Here is a 25854-nt window from a genome sequence, read left to right as displayed (position 1 = left end):
ACAATTTTCTGAGGTGGTTGGTAAGGTAGAATTTTCCAGTCTAAAAGTGGAAGCAAAACCTTGAGTTTATAAGGTAAACATCTGTATTCAGATCAATTTTTTAGGAAGAATCTTAAAGTAATATCCATTCTCGCTAAGTTTTTGCTCAAGAAGCACTTTTAAGTTTTGACACACCACGAGAATAATATACACGTTACTTCCTTAAAACTCATGTCAAGCAAGTTCAAAGAAAATTTCAAATGGACAATATCAAATGAACGTGAAAAAAAAAAAAAAAAAATCATTATTCTAGCTCTATAGTGTTAGGTGTTGAGAGTTGTCCATTTGGCTATGGTACGTGTGGACAATAGAACTTTACCTCTGTCATGCAATAAGCGTAAAAAGGCAAAAAAGAAGGGATGAGAAACGTCGGGACATTTTTGCAGTTGAGATGCATAATTGATCTCAAGGAATATTTATAGCATGGGAAAAAATGTTCCAAGTACGGTACCACTATTAATACTTTTTCCAAGTTTCAAAGCTTGTAGGGCCTCTTTTAAAGCGCCGAAGATCTACTCAAAGTTACCAAATAATATGAGTGTGATGATTTAGTCTTTGCAAAACTTTATCATGTGAATTAACACATCAGATTCTGAATTTCGAATGGGGTCACAGGTCATATCTGTCTGTATTTCCTTGTATAAAATGACAGCCATTCACGCGCCTCATAGACGTTTCCACTAATCATTAACTCCGAGAAAGAGCTAACCAAGTAGAGCAAGGGATAAGCACAGCCAAAATATAGGTACCCCAAATGCAGCTCTCTTATGGAGGAGCCTTTCATCTCTCTCCTTCATTTCCTGTCTATAAGGCCAACTTGAAGACTCGCTCAGTAACCCAAAAAGGCTAAAGAAGCAAAGCCTTCACTAAGATGGGTGCATGCTCAAGCAAAGATGGGAGTGAGATCTGTGATGATGATGTTAGAGGATTGAAAGAAAAGGTAAGGTTACTTAGAGAAGAAGTGAGGGGTGTAATGTCTGAGATGGATAAGGTGACTAAAGCTCATGAGAAAGACAAGATGGTTTTTGCATTTAAGGAGGCAGGTTGGAAATCTGAGAAAAAGAGACTCAAAGAGGAGGTGAAGATGTTGAGGAAGAGGGTAAATGAGAGGATTACAGAGATTGAAGAGAGAAATTTTGGAGATAAGACTGCAACAGAGCGAAAGATGGAGGGAACTCCAAATATCATCTTTGGGCAGATACAACAAGAAAGAGCACACAGAGATGAAGCCATTGAGAAGTGGAAGCAGCTTTACCACGCTATCAAGATTGAGCTTGATGACCTAATTCAGAGGACACATAATGGTATGTCTATGAACTTATCTTTTCTTCTAGTCATCACAGAAAATCTAATTTTCGATTTTCTTTCAATTTACTACTTTAAGCTCGAGATTAGTGTTAGGAATCACGACTCTTCACAATAGTATTATATTGTCCACTTTGAGCATAAGCTTCATGGTTTTGTTTTTGGGCTTCCCCATTACCAATGGAGATGTATTTCTTACTTATAAACCCATGATCATTCTCTAAATTAGCCCGTGTGGGACTCCCTCCCAACAATGCTCAACAATTAGATCAGTGAAGGCTAGCAAAACTAAGACGGCAAAAGTTCAATAAATGCACCTTAGATTTCCCATCACTAACAGACACTCATCGGTTACTTTGATAGGAGATGGATTATACTGGGGAGCAACTGAGAGGACAGACGCACTACGAACAGAATTACAAGCAAAGGAGGAGACAATAAAAGCCCTCAAAGAACGATTAGTTTCAATGGAGCAAGAAAAATATAAGAGGAACAGAGATATTGACATACTGAGGCAAAGCTTGAGAATTATGACCAGTAAGAAGGAACAGCAGCTAGGAACTTTCCATAAATGCGTCTGTAAGTAACCTGCCAATGAATTGGGCAAGAAAACAAAATTTTCAATACCATATTAGAATGATGAACAAATAATGAAATGCCGATTGAATGTGTTTTGTAAAGATTGTTACCTCTGCACCCCCACCCTTCATTTCAACCCAATGGTCATTCTCATCATCATTTTGTTGACATGGTCCAAAGGTAAACACATTTTTGTTCCTTAGACTGGGATTTTAGGAAGAGTTGCAAAAGATGAAAAGAAAATAAAAGATTAATCCTCTCTCAGTTGACAGGAAGATAACTGGGCTGATTCATAGATAAGGCTACAATTCAACTTCGATAGACAATCACACAGTTGATCGATTTCTTGGGATTTAAATTTAAAATATAATTATTGCACTATTGTTCAAGTTATAGTTATCACAAATCAATCACACAGGAAAATATAGCTTGTAAAACAATAATGTCCAAGTTCTTATATGTGAATCTAGCATTGTGGGGATCTAGCTCGTTCAATAACATCCCCGATTCAAATTTTGTTAAATCAACAATGAACCAAAAGCTTAAATTCATGAGTTATGTTCATTTCTAGTAAGATTAATACTTCAACAAATTTTGTGCCCAGCCTTGCAAACTTGCGAATCAAATTGTTTTCTTAAACTGAATCAATAGGAGAAATGCTTCAACTCATGGTAATAGCCAATTCTACAAGGAATTATTTATTTGAACTCAATCATATGCATAATGGCTGTGAAACATGAATACTGAAACCTATCAGTAAATCGAATTGTAATAGCCATTGTGGACCATTAACCTAAACCAAAACATACCTTCATTGAACTTCTTGATTGAAAGGAACTGCCAAAGAAATGTCCGAAGTAAAATGGAAGAACCAAGCCAAGCTCTACGCAATCCAAAGGATCCATAAAACGTATTTTGTCCATTATCGTAGCAATGACGGAGACGAAACGCACTGAAATCGCTCCAGTCGACGCCTTAAAGAAGAAAGATCATTGAGCCTTCGCGCCATAAAACGTTCGTGCGTTTCTTCAATGCATCGGGGCTACCTTTTCTTTTTAAATTAAAAAAAGAATATTATATATACAATTAGTAAAAAATTTAATTAAAAAAGTTAATATAATAAATCAAACTTACATTTATATATATATGCTAATGTTTACACATCAATATAAAATTTAATTATAAGATAGTATTACATAGCATTTCCAAAAAATTCCCAATCATATGGATTGATAATCGACGGTTGAAATTGATCCGACAAATTTTGGTTGATAATTGGATATGGCCTGGGTCCAGTCTGTAGCCACTTTTGGGCTGTGGACCTTTTGAGATGACATGTCCAGTGGCACAGACATACAGTTGAAAGTTGCACGGTTGCCGGTTGGGCTGGGCGCCAATTAATTAGAAGCTTGGGAATTGGGCCCATCCGAAGACCAGCCACCGCTTAAATTGATATAAATAGTATTTATTTGGTCAAATTATAATTTTAAATTAAAATTTATATTTAATAAACCAGCAAAATTTATAAAAAAAAATGAAATATTTAAGAGAGTTAAATCCAGGATCATTCCCTAAACTAACTAATTAACTGATGTGATACTTTCATCATCCTGTTAGACGAACACGACTCTCCACAATGGTATGATATTGTCCACTTTGAGCATAAGCTCTCATGGCTTTGCTTTGCGCTTCCCAAAAGGCCTCATACCAATGGAGAGTGTATTCTTAGATTATAAACCCATACCAATGGAGAGCTTCCCAAAAGGCCTCATACCAATGGAGAGTGTATTCTTAGATTATAAACCCATGCCTCATACCAATGGAGAGTGTATTCTTGGCTTTGCTTTGGGCTTCCCAAAAGGCCTCATACCAATGGAGAGTGTATTCTTAGATTATAAACTCATGCCTCATACCAATGGAGAGTGTATTCTTAGATTATAAACCTATGATCATTCCCTAAATTAACCGATGTGGAACTTTCATCATCCAACACCTCCCCTCGAACAAAGCACGCCTCCCCTTAATCGAGGCTCGACTCCTTTGGAGTCTTAGTCATTTTTGACTGCCTTCGTACCTTCGAGGAGGCTTGACTCCTTTTGGAGTCCTTTGTTCGACATTTAAGGATTTGCCTATCTATTGACACGGCTAAGTTTAGGGCATGGCTCTGATACCATGTTAGACGAACACGACTCTCCACAATGGTATGATATTGTCCACTTTGAGCATCAGCTCTCATGGCTTTGCTTTGGGCTTCCCAAAAGGCCAATGGAGAGTGTATTCTTAGATTATAAACCCATGACCATTCCTTAAATTAACCTGTAACTTTCATCATCCAACACATCCAACCATTAAAAAAAACAAAAATTTATATTTTTCCTTATTTTTGTTTTCAATTTTACATTCGAAAACCCAAAACCCCTTGTTCTTCAACCTCTGATGCCTTCTCAGCCGCAACAGCGTCAGATGTCATGAGCTGATCTGAGACAATCTTTCTATAAATAAATTGTAGGTTTCCTCACGATCCAGCATGCTAACACGGACGTATTTGGGGCTAACACCGAAATGCTTTCCGCCTCGTACGAGTATCTTGTGGCCTCGGAAGAAGCTCTCGCAATCATCAACGTCGTCTCCATCACATCTCAACCATGAAAAGGCTGCACACAAAGAAACATAGAGTCAATTGATTGCACGAGTTTAAGGGGAAAAAAAAAAACATGTTTCCAATTGTTCTTGCCAGGTTGGGTCCCCAAGTTGTTGTCAAAGAAGCTGCAATGTGCGGGAGAAAATTTTGGCAAACTAAATAAGCCGCTGTCTTTCACCGCCTCCCTTAGCAACCTCCATCTCTCAGTCATTAGGGCGTGGCTGAAATGGAAGAACGATTCCGGATACTCCGAACCACCGGCTTGTTCACTACTGTCGGATACCACTTCCAGAACTTTGGCAGCTCGAAGCTGCGAGTCTTTTGACACGCCAATCGTGTTCAGCTCTATGAATTTGACCATTCTCTTTGCAACTTCAACGTCCTTCACTAGAGCCCACCTGAAATTTGGAAGAAAAATGGCGTTGGAATTTGGAGACAATTTCAAATTTCTCATAGCTTAGCTAGCTAACTGACCCAATGCGCGTCCCAGCATGGCCAGTACTCTTTGACACAGTGAACATCGTCAAGTCATAGTCAGAAGGCGCAGAAATGGGCGTATATTGCGGCCAGTAATAAGCAAGGTCGTGGATCAATATACCGCCCGTTCTGTTCACCACGGAGTGTCGAATGAAGCCATCGGGGTTGTTGGGGGAGGTGACCAATTCGATGTAAGGCTCATCCTTGTCAAATTGCTTCGCATCGCCAGCCCATTTGTGGAGCCCCGACTTGACGCAGTCGGTCATCAAAGGGTAAGACTGCAATTCATGTGATTAGGTTCAGTCAATAATTTCTTTTTCTTTTTTTTCTTTAAAGAAGATATCAGACTGTGCATGTGAAGCAACTATTCAGAATAAAGTATTGAGTCGAATCATGACTCACCGAGTAGTATGGGGCAGTCGAGACCACGCTGATTGGGTTGGACGAGTCCTGCGGGGAAAGGGCATAGAGGGCAGCTAAGAAGAGCTGGGAGGACCCCGTCCCGACAACAATGTGCCGCCCCTCGGTCACAGCGTTACCAGCAACCTTGTGTAGCCTCACAATTTGGGTCGCAAGCTCAGGCTCCAAGAACCAACAAAGGTTCTTCCCAGCAGAAAAATAGCTCATTGATTGCCATCCAGGGATCACAATCGTAGTCTTGTCCCCCATTGCCTTCCAATATTGCTCATACATTGTCGGGTCACCACTACATTTAAATCATATCATAAATCAATATCAAACTTCAAAACTTATAACACAAAATGAAAACAACAATTACACATTAAGATTCCATGTCTCGTCGGAGAATAAAATTTAGTGTGAAAATCCCCTACCAAATTCATTCATAAAAAATTTGAACAAAAAAAAGTTCTAGAGATTGAATTTAATATTATTAAATTTAAGAGAATTATTGAAAGTTAAACAAATTAAAAGGTTTTATTCTTCTATAATTTAAGATTATTTCTTTAATGAATGGAGCTGGTGTTGGTGTTGCATGCAAGGTGGAATAAGCCACGTGGTTCCCACAAAAACGAGAATCTTCGTATTCTTATTCTTCTTGTCCTTAAAAAAAAATAAAATAAAATAAAAGAGTTCTTCCGGTCCAAAAACAAACACCATGATGACAATTTTTTGGGTCAACTTCAAATCACAGCCGTCCATGGTGCATTTTCGAATTTAATCAAACAATTATAACAATAATAATATATTTTTCATAAATTTAAAAAAAAAAAATTATAGTGAAGAAAAGAACAAAAGCAAGAGTAGTTTCCATTCCACTGTTTCTACCTTTCTAGTTCTACCCTCGAAAGCCTCAACCCAAAACAAAAGAGCCCAGAGCTGTCTCTGTCTATGTTTGCAGCCAAAACAGCAACAAGACGGCATGGATCTTCGATCCAAAAGCGCTTTCTAGACCACCAAGGACTTGAACCTAGCGTTCCAGTTTTTTTTTTCTTTTTACTCTTTTTAAAATTTATATATATTCCTCCATAATATCACTGACATCCCACACCTAAAAAGCTGGAAAAAAAACAGCTACTTATACCTGGAAATTACCCTCTTACCCTTCCCCCCATCGAAGAACAAAAAGTTTAATTTTGTTCAAGGAAGAAGAAATCAACAAACACGCAAAGAAGAAATCAAAAAACTCACTGGTCGAGATTAATAACTCTTTGTCCTCCATGTTCATCAACAGAAGGATTAGTTTCGTGAGCTGCAGCTGATTCAGATGGGAAAGACAAGAATCTTAATTGGGAAGCTTTAGTGCCTTTGTGGACCGCCATTGGAGCTCCACTTTGGTGCTTCTCATTCTGGTTTATATCTCTTAGAATCAAACTCACATTCAGAGCTAGAGACAGCACGAGCAAATGCCTCAAAGAAACGACATGCGCTATTCCGGCCATTGCTACACGAAAAACAGAGCACGACAGGGAAGAAAAAACAGAGTGTTAGAGAAGAAGAAACAGATGAGGGAAGAAGAAGGGTATTGTTATTAGCGTGTTTGATTGCTGCGAATGGGGAGTAAGGAATGAAAATATGAGGTATAAATAGGAAGCTGAGAAGATTGAGATGACTTCAAACAAAAGAAAGTGCCAAAATGCCAAAGGGATGGTAGGACACGAAGAATTAAAGTTTTGAAGGCATGCAGAATCCAGAAACAGGGATCATTTCATTTTATCTTACAGGTACATTCCAATGGGGGAAGTCATCACAAAAAGTTCGATAAGTTTCGGAAAAATTATCAGCTTAAATGGAAAGTCGAAATGGGGGAAAAAAACAGAGTAATATCCGGTCGTGTTCGAGCTCTTCTCTGTGATTCTAAAGGAAGATAAACGATGAAATAATATCACAGCGTTTTGTCGCCATTTTTGGAGCTCGAGAGGAAGAACAATAAAGAGAGTCGACAAAGAAGGCGAAATTGGGAAACTAAATCGAAAAGGAAGAAGAACAGAACAGAACACCTTGTTTTTTTTTTTTTTTTTTTTTTTTTTTTTTTCAAGAATGAAGAAATCCCACCACTATCTTAAAAAGTAATATCCTCTCCCACTTTCCCTTTCCCTTTAAAACCATGAGATTCACTACCTATCTAAATATTTAACGATCAATATGATATATATTATACAGATAAATCATAAGAAAATTCAAAATGTGGTAATGGAAAGAGCTGGTGCAGGTGACTACATGCTTGTAGCATTTTTTTAGTTCTTTTTTATTTCTTTATTATTAGTTAAATTTATTTTTCTTAGCGAGGAATTTGATGAATTTTAGAATGACTCTAGCTATTGATTTAGATTATAATAAGTTGAAGATGGCTGGAACAAAAATATCAAGCAAGCTAATTAATGGGTTGATCGTGTGTTTATAAATAAAAATATATTTTAATTAGTAAATTTTTTAGGTAAACAAAAAACAAAGGCACATCAAAAAACATGTAAAAGATATTTTCAGTTTTGGCAGTTAGATATCATTGTCAGCCTCACAATTCTAAAACGCGTCTACTAGGCATAGATTTTCACGCATTTGCAAAAATTATACTAAAAAGAGATCTCACGATAATTTTATACCGTTTTGGAGATTCGTGATTCCGAGCATAATCGATAATAAAAAAGAATAATAAATAAATAGTGTGTCATTAATTTTGGTGGGTCTTAGATCCCCTACCACGTTGCCTCTCAAAAATTTCCCCCAAAAAATGAAAAAGAAAAAAATCCTTCACATTTATTCGTCATTTATGCCCCCATTTGTGTTATACGTTTGATCATAGTGAATGCAAATGACATCGTCAAACTAAATCGCCTATCAGGATCCGCTACGAAGAAAATGCACATTATATCAAGATCATTTTAAAGGCTAAAATATGAAACTATATTAAATATTAAAATGACGTCATAAGCTAGTATATTAAAATTCTCCTTTAATAAAACAACAAGCACAAAATTAATGTGTTAGGTAAATTATTGCTCTGCAGGTGTATTTGGACACGTGAGCTCCACTTGAAATGAATTGATTTTTTTAATAACAAAATTAAGTTTTTTTAAGTAGATATTCACGAATTTTAAAAAATAATTTAAGAAATAATGATGAATTTATAATAAAAAATACTTTGATACGAATGTCTTTTCGGAAGCTCAAATCATAACAGTTTGTACTCAGAGTGGACATTATCATATTATTGTGGAGAGTATTGTTCATCTAACAAGTTCAATTTCCTTTAAAAAATTTAATTGAAATGTGACTTAATTGATAATTTTTTAATAAACGCATTCCTACCCATTTCTCAATTTATTTTCGTGTTGATCTAGATAGATTTTTTTATATATAATATTTTAAATATATAATTGATAACTTCTCTTTTTTAACATAATGTATATTTGGAAGATGCAAAATATAGTAATAAAACAAATAATATTTCAGAGAAAAACATAATATAATGTTTAAGGGGTGGATTAGAACAAAGTGAAGTATAATTTTCTACCAAAAAAAAAAAAAGAGATAAATCAAAAAATAAAAATTAAATTAAGGAAAAAACTCCAAAAGGACAGATGTGCCTAGATGGAGTTAGATAAATGGGACGGAATTATATTCTCCATTCCGACTTAATATAAATATATTTTCAACTCATATTATAATATTTGAATTAATTTTATTTAAAAAAATTATGTTGGTAGCTTATAAGATATATTCATTCATTGTGTTTTTTTTTTATGAATGTCTAATAAATATTATATTAAAAAAATGAAAAATTTTAAAAGAGAATACAAAACTAATTTAGTGTAAAAATAAATGAAAATTCTATAACAATGTGAAATGAAATAGGTGAAGTGAACCGGACGAAGAAGAATTCTAGAGACGCTTGTAGATCTAGGTGTGCATGAGGTAAGAGATAAATGTGGTACATGCATGTAAATAAGAATAAAAAAAGAAAACAAAAAAAAATAATAAATAAAAGATATGGAGGCGTTACAAAATGTGCCCCTCATTAAACTCCACATTACAACTGTAAGGATCCAAATATAGGATTGCAATTGCCATATTTAGAGTCAATAATATCTCAGAAGACTCTCATAAATCCTTTCCATAAATTACAGTGATTATCCGGCTAAATCACATGCTAAAACAAGAATGATAAGGCCAGGGGTCTTGAGTGATATTACACCTTTCTCCTTTGAATTTGAATTTTATTTGTCTTATCTAAGTGCTCCACCTCATACCATAATCCTATCTAAAATAAATGAATTGGTGTGAGTACCCTATTCTCTGCTTTCTAGATAATAATATAATAATAAAAGCAACACTACATATTTTAATTAAAATATAGATATTTTAATAAGTTATTCAACTCTTAATAATATATTAAAGTATTTGTGAACGTAACATTCCTTTGGAGGGAGGGCATTACTGTTCCTATTTGGACCCCCTTAGCAATTACTCTAATCTGAAGCTGTAAAGATATCACCGTGGCAATACAGTAACCACACAAGCGTCGTTATTGTAGCATTAAATTTGGATTTACTTAAAAATTGTGGAAGTAGACTTTCTTCTCCATCCAACCACGTGGCAAATTACTTTATTTTTTAATAATTAAAAAAAAAAAAAAAAAAAGAAGAAGAGAGAATGCCACGTTTCTCGTAGTATGCATTTCACCCTAGGAAATAAATGTGGTCACAAAGTCGCACCTATTGACCCCAAAATAAAGCACCAATTAATACGGAACTCACCTAGTTTCCACTTGGGATTAACCCGATAGAAGATTGACTTTCGTTAAAATAAGTTTAACAAGACAATTCCACGTCACCTCTTTTTTGACACGTAATTATTGTTGATTTTCTAGTGTAGACACGTAATTAAGTAAAATTTCTTAGTTGTCACTGGCAAGTGAAATTACTAATGTAATTTGACCCCTTGTTCTTCATTTTACATCTTTACCCTTCAATTTTATAGTTAGGTCAGTGGCTTAAAATGTAGTTTTACCTCGTGTTACAAGCAATGATCATTAAAAACTATATTATATTATTTTTTTTAAGCTAAATTACTTTATGTTAGAATAATCTCTTTCAATATTGATTTCTTTTTAATAAAAGATATTATCATTATTTAACCACTTTCCATATACACTAACCTAAACAAGACAATTATTGGTTTAGTCATTAATCAAATTAAAATATGATTTGACAGATACATATTCAAGCATGGGACAATTTGATTAGAAAAAGGAAAAGAGATTCCTCAAAATTACCGAAAATTCCAAAATATTGTAAAATCCGCATAATTTGACAATGACATCCACAAATATCAGAAACACAATTTAAATAAATAATAAAACTGGATATATCAATACAATATTAATGGATATTGCCGTAAATAAAAAAATATATATTTTAATGTATAATTATAATTTATTGATATATTTAATGCGTTGGAAGGATGATAGGTGAAAAAACGCGAGAGAAGGAAGAAGAGGTGGAAAGTGACGGAACGTGAAAGTTCGTTGGAAGGAATTAGAAAGGGGTTTGGGGCCACAAAATCTGGAGATCAAGAGTTAAGTTTTGGAGGGGAGGGGACCATTTTTCTGAAATTTATTTAAAATTTAATTAATAAGTTGGCGAGGGGTCAGGTTTGGTAATCGGGTCGGAAACAAAGCCCATAAAGTCTACTTGGTCCAGCCGGTCACGTTCTACCCTTCCACAAGTGGTCCTCTCTCTGCTTACTCCTTCAAAGCCCAATCAACACACCCCATCATATTCATTCTTACCTCTCTCTCTCTCATTGATTCAAAACTTCTTCTACTCAACTACTTAAATGTCATTATGTGAATTAAATTAACTCAATTCATAATAATTTTTAGTAATTAATTGTGGGGATAAGCAACATTCTTGATTTATAATGAATATTTTTAATAATTAAAAATAAATCTAAACTTTAAAAATATATATATATATTTTTTTATAATTTGACCTTGATTTTATTTAAAATAATATGAAGGAAAATCTCATATTATCATTTACATCATAATTAAAAAAAACCCATCAATCTGTGAATGAACTATTTTACTGTTTATTACTGCAAAAATAAATAAATAAATAAAAGGCCGAAAATAATTACATTAAGTGGAGTAAAGTGATGTAGGATATTAAAAAATATAGATGTTATGTGCGGTCGCATACCGAATAATTTAATAATTCATCATCTCTCCTGAGTGAGAAATTCAATAATAAGATATTAATATATGAAAAATACGTGACACTTGCTAATCTCATTTTCATTGCAATCACGGAATAAATATATTAATAGAATAATTTTCAAAATTATATGTAATAGTCCACATATATATATATATATAAATTATAAAAAAAAGATATACCTCAAAATAATAGTTCTAATAATAATTCATAAATAAATAATTAAAATAATGATTACTCAAAAACAAAATAAAACTTACCCATCTCTTTCCACTAACCTCTGACCCCAATCTCATCTCCTCTCCTCAACCCACACTGTAATATCACAGTTGGTCCAAAAATAAACAAAAAAATGTTGAGAAAAAAAAGTAAAATAGATTTTGATTTATTATTACGGTAAAATTCTATCTCATAATTTCTTTTTATTTATAGTTATGATTACAAGAAATTAATTTATCTCTCCTTTATCCAATATTTTACCAGATCATGTAATAATCTAATCTCATTCTCACTTATTCAATTAATTAGATTTTTTGTTGGCAATTCTATAAATATGTAAGATTAGGAAAACAATTGATTAAAATTGGCCAATAATATCTGTTTAGAAAATAAGTATGAGTAGAGAAATGTTTAGAGAATGAAAATCTATTTATACCATCAGGAGTGAGGGGGAAGATTGAGGAAAGATTTTGGTGAACATATTTTAAAAATAAAATTGGAAATATTAGAGGACAAAGAAACTCCATTGAATCCCATTATATATATATATATATATATATATATATATATATATATATATAATGAACCAAGGTAGATTAGAGATAATGATATAGAGTTTAAACTTGAAATTAATGTTATGGGCTCACATAGGTTGACTCGGATTTTAAACGACAGAATAAAATTTCATTAAAGATATATTCGTGACAATAACTTAAGTTAACCAGGTAAGTGACTTTACTATCGGCATGGTTATATTTGATGTTGACACGTGCCTGTGGTTCTACACGTGTTATATATACTAATATATGTGAATTATTTGTGAATCGATATCTTATATTATGTTTATGTTATGTTATAATATGCGGATTGTATGATAATAATTATGATACGATGTGTTCAAAGATATGTTTGAGATAGGATACAAGAATGATGCACAAAACAAAATCTAACGATAGGATTGGAGTAAGATACGTTCATGAAAAGTTAATGTTAGGTTACATACTGGAGTGCTATGGATAGGGGAGATTGATGAAAGAATATGGTTAGGATATGGGTAGAAAGGGATATATTTGTGATAGATTGATAAAACGATAGCGTCAGAATACGTTCCTGTGATGATATATGACTAAGGTACGTTCACGTAACGATATGATTGTGATAAGTATAAGAACGTTAAAACTATGATAAGTGGAATGATATAACCACAAAGTGTTTATGATACGATATATAGTAATGTGATATGTTATTTTTAGATTGTTTTGTGTGATCATTGAGATAGTTGTTGTATGAATTGCACGTTATGAAATGACATGTTAAAAGCATGTAACGTTATGTTATATTTTCTAAATTGTATGTATCCAACATGTTATGAATGACATGATACGATAAATGAAATGAAATGTAACCCCGTTAGGATTATGTATAATACATAGACTAAAAAATGAGAAATGAAATGTTAAGCATGAAAGATGATAGCGGGGTTATATTCATTAATGATAAAAGTAGAAATGTTGAGGGACTTCATGCATTATGTGTGCTCATGCATTTAGGGGGATTCCCCTATTCCATCACGAGGGTACGAACGCGTACATCCAATGGTAGGACAATGATCGTTATGTTTTGCATAACGCTGCCGTGACGGTTACTAGTTCTAACGGGTGTTCGGCCTAGGGAGCGTCTCAGTGTATGCTCACCCGACAAGTAAGGTGGCCCAGCGGTGTGCGAACTGACTGGTGAGCCCATACCCGCACGTATGGGCTGTGTGTAAATATATGGTACACGTCCAAGTTACCCGTTAGGACAGTACCGTAGGAAAATAGATTGAAAGGATAGGTCCCGTCATTGTATGTTATTGCATTTAACCCCAATAGTGGGGTCACTTAATGGGTATTTCTTTAACTCAACCCATGTGCTACTACATTTTTCAGGGTTAAGGCAACTCGAGACCATGACACATGCATAAGATAGTGATATTTATTTTCTTAGACTTAGGCTATAATAGGATGTTTTTAACTAAACACTTATTTATTTTTTTTTACATTTTGTTGTGTTGTTTAAAAGATGTTTTCGAAACACGTACGTCCATGGTTGTGTTTTAAGATAAATGTTATGTTTTATGGAATTTAAATGAAATATTTCGTATTCAATATTTATAGTACGAATACCGTAGCGATCTTAAACTAAGTAGAAACATTATAAAACTGAATGGCTGAATATAGCCGCGGAATAAATATGTTTTTAGAATAATGTTTAAGATTAAATATCTAATATCACCCTTGAATAAATGCATTTTTAAGAATAATTTTGAAGGTGGTAGAAAATGAATTGCTCAATTTTAAACTATAATACCAAATACAATATTCAATTTTAAACTAAGAAAAAAAAAAGTATTTTGCACTTTAAAATATATTATTAAAAGAAAAAAAGACATCGGAATTCGAGCCCATTGGAGTGTTGGGCTTCAATAAGGCCCACAGCTTCGGTCCATACTAGCCATTTAGAGGCTCAAAACTGGGCCGAATCTTGCGCAATATAAAAGCACGGCGCGGTTAGAAGAAATGGCTCCAAAATTCAATGGATGGCGAGACGCAGTCCGGTTCCGAGGAATTGCAGAATAGTAGATGCTCGTTTGTTTGGGATGAGAATTCGCAGCTGTACTTCCATTCCAGGTTTCTTTAACTGTCCTCTCGTATATTGATTTCGTTTTATGGAATTTTAATGGCCAAATCAACGAACATTTAGGCAACAATATTTTTGAGAAGGAAATTTGCTATTTCTTAAGTTGCAGATGATTTGAACGATAATTTTATAGATACAGGATTCAAACGAACATTTTAAGATAGCTTCGTAGAAAAGGCTTAATTGATGAGTAATATTATCGTTCTATAACTTGAAATCATAATCAATTCGTAGTAATTTTGTTGATCTTCTTGTTTAATACATGGCGATTTAATGTACTGAATGAAAACATTTGTCCTATATCAAACTGTTAGATGCTAAGTGTGCCGGTATCTTCACACAGTTTCTTCTAACCTGTGCGAAAATTTTTCGTACTGTTAGTCCGTTATTTCTTCTCGAAGATTGTTCGCCGAATTTCAACATTTCTGCTTCGGTGTTGTCATTTCAACTTCATTTTCTACTACAACTTGTTACTTACTTGCGTTACTTCCGGCAGTAGTGGATTTTATCACGATCCTGTTGCCGGTTGGTATTATAGCAGTCGAGATGGTTCGTATTACAAATTCGAAAACGGAAGCTATGTGCTGCTTCAGATGAACGAGGTATCGTAACTTTGTTGTTTATATTGTTATACTTAATGCTTTTCATTTTCCCTGTGGTCTTCTTTCGTTCTATAATTAATTCCTAGCCTTTTGAACATTGTAGCAGGATGAAGAATTTAAGACGTATCCTGATGATCCTGTTAAAGGCGAACCATGTAGACAAGTGTGTATTAGCGGCAGCGAGGATCACTCTTCATTTGAGGCCAGTGAAATTGATACTTCTAACTGCAAAGAAAGTGTTGGTGACGGACTACCATTAGGTAAGTTATCAATGCATGTAAACGTTCTTCAGCCAATTATGCTGTGCTGCTTCGTTTTCATTTAGATATCAAGTTTGGCTGTCAACAAAGAGATGCTAATTCTATCGTTCTGGTCAATAGACCTAATTGATTACAGTTTCGAGTAAAGTTTCATTTGGCTTGTTTGGACCTGTACTGTGTATGCTTTGGATGACCTTAAATATACATCTTATATTGATCTAGACATTGTTATTTATAAAATGCGTCAGGATTCATTAATTTCCAAATGTAAATGCTGTTTAATATCTTCGTTAAGGTAGATGGTTGGATTGAACTTTTCCTTTGTTAAATTGCGGACATATATATTTTGTATTTAAATTACATGTTAAGGCATGGTAGATCTCTTTATTTTGACTTCAATATCTCATCTGTGCCCCTACTACTTGCCGAGTTTATACTATCTCAAATGGTAGATATCTCGAAGTTTTTAAAACTCCACTGCCATTTGCTGCAACACCGTTGATGTTGTTGCTTCCATGACTACGCCTACAGCAAAATCCCTCTAGTTGGCTGTGAATGAACATTTGACGACCTTCAGTAAATGGATGAAGGATAACTGTTAACATATTACTAAGGAAGCTTTATTTTTTCAACAGCCCTTAATGCAGCCGATGTTGTCTTTAGTACTTAACTAACATATAATGTACCATTATTTTGTGTTTAACAGAAGAAGCAGAGAGCATTGGTGGTCATGAGCACGAGAATCCTCCCACATCTTTGTGGTATATACATTTGGATGAGATGCTTATTCAGTTTGTAGTTGTTTTTTGTTCTCTCTTTCATATACACTTTCACCTTTTTAGGTTAGAAGATACGCTTATTGATCTTTTTTTGTCCGGTTATTCCAATTCAGAAGTCATAGCCATTAATGACAGCATATCACCTACACCTTCAACGACTAATCATGGTAATAACTTTCAGTCATCAAGTGATGGTGTGTTCAAACTCTTCTCCTGAAGTTAAGGCAATTTCATGGTTTTTATGAAATCAGAATGACTTTGGTTGTGGTACAGGCTATAGCGATACCCAAATGATGGAAGGTGAAAGGTTCCAAGATGACAATTGTGCAATTGTGAATTCAAACGAAAGAGTATTAGATGGAGGTAATGCGGCCTCACTAGTGGAGAAAGTAATTTAATTATTACTGTGAAACTAGAATAACTTTGATTTGGTTCAGGCTATGATGATACTCAGAGAACAGAAGGTGAGCGGCTCCAAGACGAAAATCATACTATATTGAATCCAAACGAAAGTGTATTATTATATGAAGGTAATATGACTATGCTATCATTTTGAAATTAGAGAATATGAACAACTAGATTATCAGGTGTGTAGAATATGCAATACTAATTATTTTTACCATCAGCATCAACACATGATTTTATGATTGAAATGTTAGGCTACTAACAAATTTTAATTATATTTTATATCATCAGATTGTTAGTTCTTTTTCAAAATGTTAATGTACGGTTTTATGTACTATTAATTAAAATATTACACTGTAGATGACATATTTTTTAATAAGAAACAAGGCAATTAAATTGATCACAGTAAGGGAGAGCCCAAGGACAGGAGTAGAGAAAACCCCCTCCCAAAGAGGACCTATCAGAAAAAGGCTTTTCAATTTCTAATAATCATAGAAAGACTGTAATTACAAATGAAACTTTTTGGGTTGTGCTCCACCAAGAAGCCAGAAGCCATATGCTGGGTACTATGACCAAAAGAATCCTCAATTATAATCGTCTCTAAAGACACTTTTATACACAATTACATTATTGCTTTTTTGCTTCAGCCAACTTTTCTTTTCCAGTATGTAATCTCGTGAAAGACTTATAGGAGATTAAATGTACGGTGCCATAATATATTATCATATCATTGAATGTCTTGTCCATTTTCCTTTAAGGTGTGTCCACGGATGAAGATAACTGGAGAGCCCAGTATGGTCAAGTCACTAATTATGGGGAAGCAATTCCCAAACTCTCTGTTGTGGATATCTGGGACTGGTCGACAGTGACGGAGTCCAGGACAGGGGGAAAGGGCAAAGTTATGAGGTTGGTTGGAAGACTGGTGAGGAAGTCTGCAAAGCTTCATCCTTCGGTGTCTTCAAATGGCGCTCTTCTTAAAACAACTCCAGTATGTGAAGTACATTTAGATTTGGTACGAGTTGCAACCGGTAAGATAAATGTCTCTTTAATATGCATATTTCTAAATCCTTGGTCTGCTTTACCAGTTTCTTTTTCTTCTTGCAACCGGTAAGATAAATGTCTCTTTAATATGTATATTTCTAAATCCTTGGTCTGCTTTACCAGTTTCTTTTTCTTCTTTCTTACCATTCTATGGCAACCTGAAATTTACTTTCAGGGAAAATCTACAAGTTACATAATCCTAGTAAGAAGTATTTGACGTCCATGTCAACTTTTGATTCATCCAACCCTACAAAAGACTGGGGTTTCCCCGATTTATTAGATAGGCCAACCGATCTCACTAATAACGAGGCAAAAGTTGCAAGCACAGGCACTGTTAGCATGTCTGCATCTACGTTGGTAGACAATCTCTCTGTGACTGTAAAGGTAAACTTTATATTACAGAGCAAGTTAAATATCTCTACGACCCTGTTTGACATGTTTTGTTTCTAATCGGCAAAGCTTGACCTCAGATGCAGAACTGGTGTTAAGAATTTAAAGCAATTAAATTCTTTCTTATTAATGATGCTCGGTCATTCTGCTAGATCTCGGCTTACTTCTAAATTACCTTTGTACAATCTCAGTGTTCAAGCCAAAATCAATATAGAGACAGAGCTGCTGAGAGAAGAGTCCTTCATGGTGGTTTTGGTGTTGGTCCTGGGCAGAAGAATTCAGCTACTGATCATGGTGATCTAACATCACCACCCCCTTATGGCTATTCCGAGAGCAGTCCAGCTGAAGCCTTGAATATCTCATTTGGAGAAGGTAGTTACGCGCGAAAAATCTTAAAAAGCATGGGGTGGAAAGAGGTCTGTCATATATATCCTCGGCAGTTTTTTTGGAGTGGTTCAAATGATTCCCGTTTGATTTTTAGGCCTGTATCTAAATATAACTCAAAATGACTTTAAAAATACCAAGACGCTCATTTTTAATGGCTGACAGGGAGAGGGTCTTGGCAACAGCATGAAGGGCATGGTGGAACCACTTCAAGCTGTTGGAAATATTGGAAATGCTGGATTGGGCTGGCCTCAGGGAACCAAAAAACTCGACATCTAGTAATAATTTCTCAATTTGACCTTTACACTGTCAAGAGAGGCTTCTCCACAAGTGATTGTAAGTCTCACTGTGGCCTTATCTCTCAAATTATGACCATATCCTGAATAACCATGATAATAGGAAATATAAATGTTGTGCTTTTTTCACATTTTACGTAAGAGGAAAAATAAATAACCATAAGTAAAATTAATCCTGATTTTCACCCATGAAGTAGAGCCGAGATACCATCACTGTTCTCTCATAAAACATACTGTACTTAACGTAGCTGATAAATAAAATGTCACGGTAAGGAAATTGAATGTCATATACAGGCGGAAAACTTAGATTTGATCTGTTACAAAATTTTGATATCATCTATTTGATCTCAGCTTTCAGCATCGCCAGAAATCATAGCCTCGTCTTTGGACAGATTCTGGGTAGGTGGTGAATCAGCTTTATCATCCTCGACCATCGGGCTCTTAGGCTGTTCTAAAGTTTCCTTCAAGATTTGAAGCTCGCGGTCCTTCTCGGCTAGTTTCTCTTGCAGGACGATAACCTGAATTTCCATGGAGGAATAAACAAAAAAAACTGATAAAATAGAAATTACAATTGACAAGAACTTAGCAACAGATTTATAATAGGGATGGTGACTACCAATTCGTTTGATCTCTCAACGTCATTTGTCAGCCCTTCCATATGTTTCTGCAAGGCTGCTCAGATTTGAGGTATGGACATTAGTTTAGCAGGCAACAAGGTTATTTTAATTTACCATCAAAGTACAAACGGAATAATAATTGAATTGCATTTTGGTCCATTTGATAAGATAATATTATTTGGTGTTTTGGATTTTTTACTTCTAAAAATTATAAGCTTGTAAGTCCTATTTTCTTTCAATGCTTTTAAAAACCCAACCTTAAATTTATATAATTCACTTTCTACCAATGTCTTTAAAAACCCGGCCTTAAAGTTATATCATTCACTTTCTACCAATTTTTTTAAAAACCCGACCTTATGACCTTATATTTATATAATTCACTTTCTACCAATGTCTTTAAAAACCCAACCTTAAATTTATATCATTCACTTTCTTTTTTAAAAACCCGACCTTAAATTTAAATCATTCACTTTCTACCAATGTTTTTAAAAACCCGACCTAAATTAAAATCATTCACTTTCTACCAATATTATTAAAAACTCGACCTAAATTTAAATCATTCACTTTCTACCAATGTTCTTAAAAACCTGACCTAAATTTAAATCATTCACTTTCTACCAATGTTTTTAAAAACTCGGACCAAAATTTAAATCATTCACTTTCTTCCAATGTTTTTAAAAACCTGACCTAAATTTAAATCATTCACTTTCTACCAATGTTTTTAAAAACTTAACCTAAATTTATATCATTCACTTTCTACCTATGTTTTTAAAATCCCAACCTAAATTTAAAAACGAAAAAAATTAGTTTTTAAAAAGTAGTTTTTGTTTTCAGATTTTGACTAAGAATCGAATGGGAGAAAACCGGCAAAAAAAAAAAAAAATATATAAAAAATATAAAAATTCAAAAACGAAAACCTGATAACTTGAAAATAGAAAAGCTGCAGAGGGAACCGCAAGCAACAGAAACGGGCATTTCCCGATAGTTACAGACCTTCGTATTGACTTCTAAGTTCTGTATTTTGGGATTTCTGCAAGGCAAGCTTCATTCCTAATTCATGCATCTGCAGTCAATGGTGAGGCGTGATTGATCACAAACGCATAGACTACAAAATTTCATGAGACCAGATCTCTATATATATTTTTCCAAATAGAGTAATAAGATGGTTAAAAAGTGAAAATAGGAATGTCAGGTGACAAGGTCGAAATACAAATTCAGAATAGCCACGAAGCTAATTAGTGGTCATACCTTTCCTTCAGCAGCTTGATTTCCTATCTCCTCATTTTCTTCTTGCAGAGTCCTGCATTTAGCCATTAGCATTTTACCCATCTTGCTAGACGGAGTAAAACTGACTGCGGCAATGTTATCTTGCAACTCCTTCACCTTTTTGTCTTTTTCTTCCACCAAGTTCTGCATGTAATCAAGCTTGTAATTAAGTGTATGTGATAACATATATGATTAAAATATAATTGATGAGAGCTAATCTAGGGGGATGTAAATCATGTTATTGGCCTACATATCTCAGCCGTCCTGGGGAGACAATCCGACATTTCCTGTTTTAGGGAAGACAAATGGAGAAAATGACACTCAAATTCAAAGCAAATTGAGGAGATGGATCTGAAAAATCTGACTTTATCTGGGAATGGGTCCATAGAGGGTGGCGAACCATGGGTTAACTAGAAATACGGAAAACTTGTTTCCAGTTAAACTAATAATAATAATAATAGGTAAACTAGAACACAATGCTTTCTCGAGAAAAGATTTAGGCACTCGGGAACAAAATTCAGCAACCTTACTCTCTGTCTCACTCTGAAGATTTTTTAACATGCTCGCTGTTTTTTAAGCACGAGGAAAGTGTGAACTTCCACAGGCCATTCCTCTAGTACGACTGTAACAAGATGGCTCCTTGCAGCTTCTGGGTGTTTCTCAATTAACTCACTAAGACTCCCTCATCTAGGAGGAGACTACTCTTTCCTCAATGACTATATTGATTTTGCCAATACCCGTGTTCCTACTCCCCCTCCTTGTGTGTTTTGTGTTAAGAGAATTGGTGATAGTGAACATTTTTTAAGGAATTCTTGTTGACTATGTATGAAGCTTTGGCACAATCTTAAGGGATCTTCTTTCTTTTCCGAGGGAGTCTTCCCCCCTATATGATGTAATCTACTCTTAATTTGCTTACTGAAGTCTGTTTGAAAAAATAAGTTAAGATATCGAGGGGAAATGCAGTTTGTGATCTATTTTAAGACCTTTAAAAGGGATACACGTGTTGCAAAATTCTACAAGACAGTAGCTCAAAATTTGGGATTTGGTGGTTTTTGTTTCCTCCTGACGCTACATTCCCAGTTCTCTTGTATTTCTAGTATATAGCTAACATCACGATCAATAGAAGATGCTTCGTGCAACTCCTTGGTTAGGTTCCTCAGACTTTGCACTTCTCATAAAATTCATTCTCCAACAAATTGTTTACTATCCTTATTTTGAAAAAATGAAACACAAGAAAATTGCATTTGAAGAAATGATTTTCTAGGTGTCTTGCAAACTTATATTAAGTAGTATTTTTTTAAAAATCTAACAGCTACCTTCTCTTCTAATGTAGATGAAATTGGTGGATTATAGTGAGGTGTTAAAAAACACGACCATATTTGACCATTTCTTTGAAGGACAATAAGCCCAAGGGCAGTTTTGATACTATTTAGAAAAGGTCTTTGTTTTGTTTTCAGAACTATTTTGAGGATTCAGACCTAGAAACTCAAAATTAAAAATCATATTGCTATTCATTAGCCCACAATTTAATTCAATTGTGTCACCGTTTTTTTTTTTCCTTTCCCTTTCTTTTGGGGGCGGAGGGTCTAAAAAGGTAGAAAACTAGATTTCAAAACAGTTCTGACAAACCCCTCAACTCCCCTCATAACCCTCTAAACAAGCTGTGGGCCTCTAAGGAGTTTTAGAGGGATTGAAAGATTTGATGATGCACTTTGGGAGTTGGTTAGATTTAGCTTTGCGTTATTGGTTCCGTTAATTGGGCTTTTTATAATTACCAACTTGGTCTTATGCCTTTAGATTGGGGTCCTTTCTTGTAATAGGGTTGGATTTCTTTTGGTGGGCTTGTTTATAGTATGTCCCAAGATAAAAGCTTCGGTTTCTTATTATAAAAAATAAAATATTGCCAAGAATGGGACATGTAACATGAAGAAAGGATAGATAAATGACAAATGCTAAGATCATTAACACAAAAATATGTGGTGGTCATACGATAATTATCCTGGTTAAGATTTTAGACCATCTTGCTTGAATGAAAAATATAAGAGGAAAGTATCAACGAGATAAATTTTCGTAGAGAATGTAAAACAGACCTTCAGACGAGTAAACTCTTCATGTATTGCAGGATCTAACAATAATCTCCTTGCCTGTTGAAGTTAGTGGTACGCAAGTTAGTAAAACTTGGAGATTAGTGATTTTCCAACGTAAAGGCAAAAGGTCTATGTCTTAGTTAACTAAACAAAAGCATCCTGTAGCAGACGTGAATCAATAAACTTAAACAGTTATTTACAAATCTTAAAGAGGCAATTGATCTTTTGATCAAATTGGCTTTTCCTCCACCTCCAACTCCACCTCCAATAATTTTCAAAGAGACCCAATGTCAGCGAAAGACAATAAAGTTTTTTAACTGTAGGGTTTTACGCCTAGAGGCTTCAATTTAGGATCTTGGAAAGAATTTTCGAACACTTGAGGCCCTTCTTATTAGGGCCACCTTGGTATAGTCAAAATGGTTAGTCACCTCTACTCACATTCAAGACATTTACCATTGAGACAGAAACTAACGGTTCCATAGCTTAACAAAAGATATAAGAAGAAGAACAACCCTATGGAATATTCTCATCAATCAACTAAATCTAGCAAAGATAAACAAATCAATATTTTGGTTCAAATATTACTTATAGAAGGAAAAGCTGAAAGGAAAAGGCATGTTAGAAAAGGCTATGAAAGTACATGAAAAGACAACAAAATTGTGCCATATTGAATACTAATGCACTTCTACAGTAGTAATAATAATAATATTTAGTTTTTTTTAGTACCTGCATTGATGGTGGCTTCAGCTGTGCTTTCAAGTCCCGGACTGCAGCCTGGATATTTTAACAAAATTAGAAAAGCATGATCTCAAAAGTACTCAAAGAAACCAAAGTTGAAGTGGTAAATGAAGACGGAAGGAAATTGTGAAACAAGATGAAAATGGAAGGGTAATAAAGATAATATGGTTTGGTTTGCATCTGTACCAAGCCATATTAGCAATTTATGACTTAGCACTACAAACAAAATATATTCCATTTTTATTATCTAAATACCTCACATATTCCATAGCAGAAGCAAATAAAAGATTTTCTATCATTAAGTTTAAAAGGAAAGAAACGCAAAACTAGCCTTCAACTCTGCAATCTCCTGCTCTCGTTTTGCAAAAGTAACAATAAAAGCAGCTTCCTTCTTCTTTGCCTTTTCTAGCTGAAGGATGAAACACATGTTACATTTTTGCATGACAAGATATCACATTCCTGGCTGAAAAGCATTATTATGTTCCAAAAGAGAATCTACACAACCAAACATGAAAAAATAATCAACAAACCTGGTCTCTTGCAGACTCCTCTGATGACTTCAGGGATTGAAGATAATTGACCACATATTTAGGTTCTACACAGAAACGTAAATTGTTTCACGATGAGCAGTTCAAATAGGATGACAAAACAAAAATGCATTTCTCAGAGTTCAACAGGCTAACCAGGGGAAGCCCCAGCTGGAATGAAATTCTCGTTCTGAAATGAAGAAATCCACTTCTGAATCTCAGACTTAGCAGTTTCAAGCTCTGTCTGAAACCAAGGTCAATCCAGTAAGTAATTAAACTTTATATACGAACATCCTTGCATAATGCTTCTGTAATTTTTTCTAGGAAATGCTGCGGTAAATAGTAAGTAGCTATTCAAACTCAATGTGAGAATGGTAGTAGGCTACAGATCGTAGTGATTTCAACAATAGCATGAAATGTTCGAGACCGTAGCCCAATGTGAGAATGGTAGTAGGCTACAGATCGTAGTGATTTCAACAATAGCATGAAATGTTCGAGACCATGGTATGGCTACATCAGCATCAGCTTTGTTTCCAGAGCCCTTAGTGAGGATTACTAAATCTACTGAACAGGTTTCTTAAGCTTTGAATAAAATTTTCATGGATTACAAGCATCCTGCATAACTTTCTTTGGAACTTGCATACTCTTTAGTTTCTTTTAGAGAATTACCAAGAGCAATAGCTAGTTTACAAGTTTTTATTGGATTATTTCATTAGATTCAAGTAGGATTTTGATTGTTATTCAATAGAATTTTACGTAGATTAGATCTCTCTAAGCATACACTACCATATGGTTTTAGGTTATGAGTTTCATTAAATTTTAAACATGAAGGAGTTTGATATTAAAACGGCAAGATGCTGAATATCAGGTACTGAATGACAAGACGGTAGAATTTCTATTATTAGATTCATAGGCATCCATCTAATATAAAGATCCAAAGGATCGATGAGTCTACAAGCAAGACTAAGACACATTCATGAGAAAACTGAACAAACGCAGCGAATGTCTGGCAATGAAGAATGAAGACAAGGAGACATGCTAAGATAACCAAAAAACATACCCGGCATGTTGCAAGCGTATCCTCGCAGCTTTTCAGACTGCACGCGAAGTTTCAGAATAAATAAATTTACATGAGGAACTCGAAGGCTCAGTGCCTTTCAAAGTGCGCAATTAAGATAGTTCGAAATATTTATCAATCACCGCAGATAATACAGTACCTCTCTCGAAGAGACAGAATCATTCCTGTCGCTACACCTGGAGCAGTTTCTTCTACTTTAGAGTTAGCCTACATTGAAGCAATTAGAGTTAACCACAAATCAACATCACATCGAACATTAAATAAAGTGAAGATCGAGCAATAACCCAAGCTCAAGAGGAAAACTAGCGAATCAGGTAGGTAAGGTAGAAATACCTTTTTGGAGCCAAAGAAGTCGTCCTCGTCATCTTCAAGATCTCCAAAACCTCTCTTATTTCCTACGTTTTCATAAACATATAGTAAACACAGGCCAATCACACGCCAAAGTTTCGTTTCAAGGAACGCAAAGTGAACCTGAATGCCTATTGCTGTGCGTTCCAGTGAAGTCGCCTCCAAAATCATCATCCTGAAAAAGTGAAGAAATCAAATAGAAACTCTGAGGAACAAACCTCTAGAACTCGCGTAAAAAGAACACGGAGCAGTGAACATAAGTCGGAGAAACTAACATCGTCGAGATGAGCGTGCGACGCCATGGAATGAAAACCCTAGGAAACTGAGCTTCTCACCACCAAATGCAACAAAGAACCGCGAGCACTGCAAATGTTAGCGAGGGAAGCTAGCTGAGAGAATTAAATCCAAAAACGAATGCCG

At 34.7% G+C, this 25854-nt stretch overlaps 4 protein-coding genes across 9 annotated transcripts; 2 read left to right on the top strand and 2 right to left on the bottom strand.

Annotated features, from left to right (window-relative positions):
• The first annotated feature begins 452 nt into the window (after positions 1-452).
• Positions 453-2125, top strand: LOC111485829. The gene is made up of 2 exons (XM_023132872.1): positions 453-1343; positions 1708-2125. Exons 1-2 carry the CDS (start codon positions 911-913, stop codon positions 1929-1931), a joined length of 657 nt encoding a protein of 218 aa, XP_022988640.1. The 5' UTR covers positions 453-910; the 3' UTR covers positions 1932-2125.
• A 2164-nt stretch (positions 2126-4289) lies between these two features.
• On the bottom strand, positions 4290-7570 carry LOC111485740 (tryptophan aminotransferase-related protein 2-like). Its single transcript, XM_023132759.1, has 5 exons — positions 6692-7570; positions 5444-5747; positions 5039-5319; positions 4658-4962; positions 4290-4577 (listed from the first exon to the last, which is right to left on the bottom strand). Exons 1-5 carry the CDS (start codon positions 6940-6942, stop codon positions 4390-4392), a joined length of 1329 nt encoding a protein of 442 aa, XP_022988527.1. The 5' UTR covers positions 6943-7570; the 3' UTR covers positions 4290-4389.
• Positions 7571-14516: 6946 nt separating this feature from the next.
• Positions 14517-19588, top strand: LOC111485064. Of its 6 annotated transcripts, none has more exons than XM_023131760.1 (12): positions 14517-14606; positions 15116-15218; positions 15322-15478; positions 16185-16239; positions 16321-16451; positions 16531-16620; positions 16695-16787; positions 17421-17690; positions 17879-18087; positions 18285-18509; positions 18643-18813; positions 19125-19588. In XM_023131760.1, exons 2-11 carry the CDS (start codon positions 15210-15212, stop codon positions 18754-18756), a joined length of 1353 nt encoding a protein of 450 aa, XP_022987528.1. In that variant the 5' UTR covers positions 14517-14606; positions 15116-15209; the 3' UTR covers positions 18757-18813; positions 19125-19588. The 6 variants fall into 6 exon arrangements, with proteins under 6 accessions (XP_022987528.1, XP_022987523.1, XP_022987525.1 ...); XM_023131755.1 differs by having other exon boundaries at positions 14525-14606; positions 15325-15478; XM_023131757.1 differs by having other exon boundaries at positions 14525-14606; positions 16321-16424; positions 19125-19585.
• On the bottom strand, positions 18871-25852 carry LOC111485065 (FKBP12-interacting protein of 37 kDa-like). Its single transcript, XM_023131761.1, has 14 exons — positions 25710-25852; positions 25558-25609; positions 25420-25481; positions 25226-25293; positions 25069-25105; positions 24165-24252; positions 24012-24076; positions 23813-23890; positions 23470-23517; positions 22747-22800; positions 20639-20800; positions 20384-20453; positions 19390-19445; positions 18871-19291 (listed from the first exon to the last, which is right to left on the bottom strand). Exons 1-14 carry the CDS (start codon positions 25734-25736, stop codon positions 19121-19123), a joined length of 1038 nt encoding a protein of 345 aa, XP_022987529.1. The 5' UTR covers positions 25737-25852; the 3' UTR covers positions 18871-19120.
• Between the last annotated feature and the right edge of the window lie 2 nt (positions 25853-25854).

This window comes from Cucurbita maxima, unplaced genomic scaffold, assembly GCF_002738345.1.
Source record: "Cucurbita maxima cultivar Rimu unplaced genomic scaffold, Cmax_1.0 Cma_Scf00010, whole genome shotgun sequence".
NCBI classification, from domain to species: domain Eukaryota; kingdom Viridiplantae; phylum Streptophyta; class Magnoliopsida; order Cucurbitales; family Cucurbitaceae; genus Cucurbita; species Cucurbita maxima.
The sequence above is the reverse complement of the archived record's forward strand: the minus strand, read 5'-3'. Positions and strand labels throughout refer to the sequence as shown.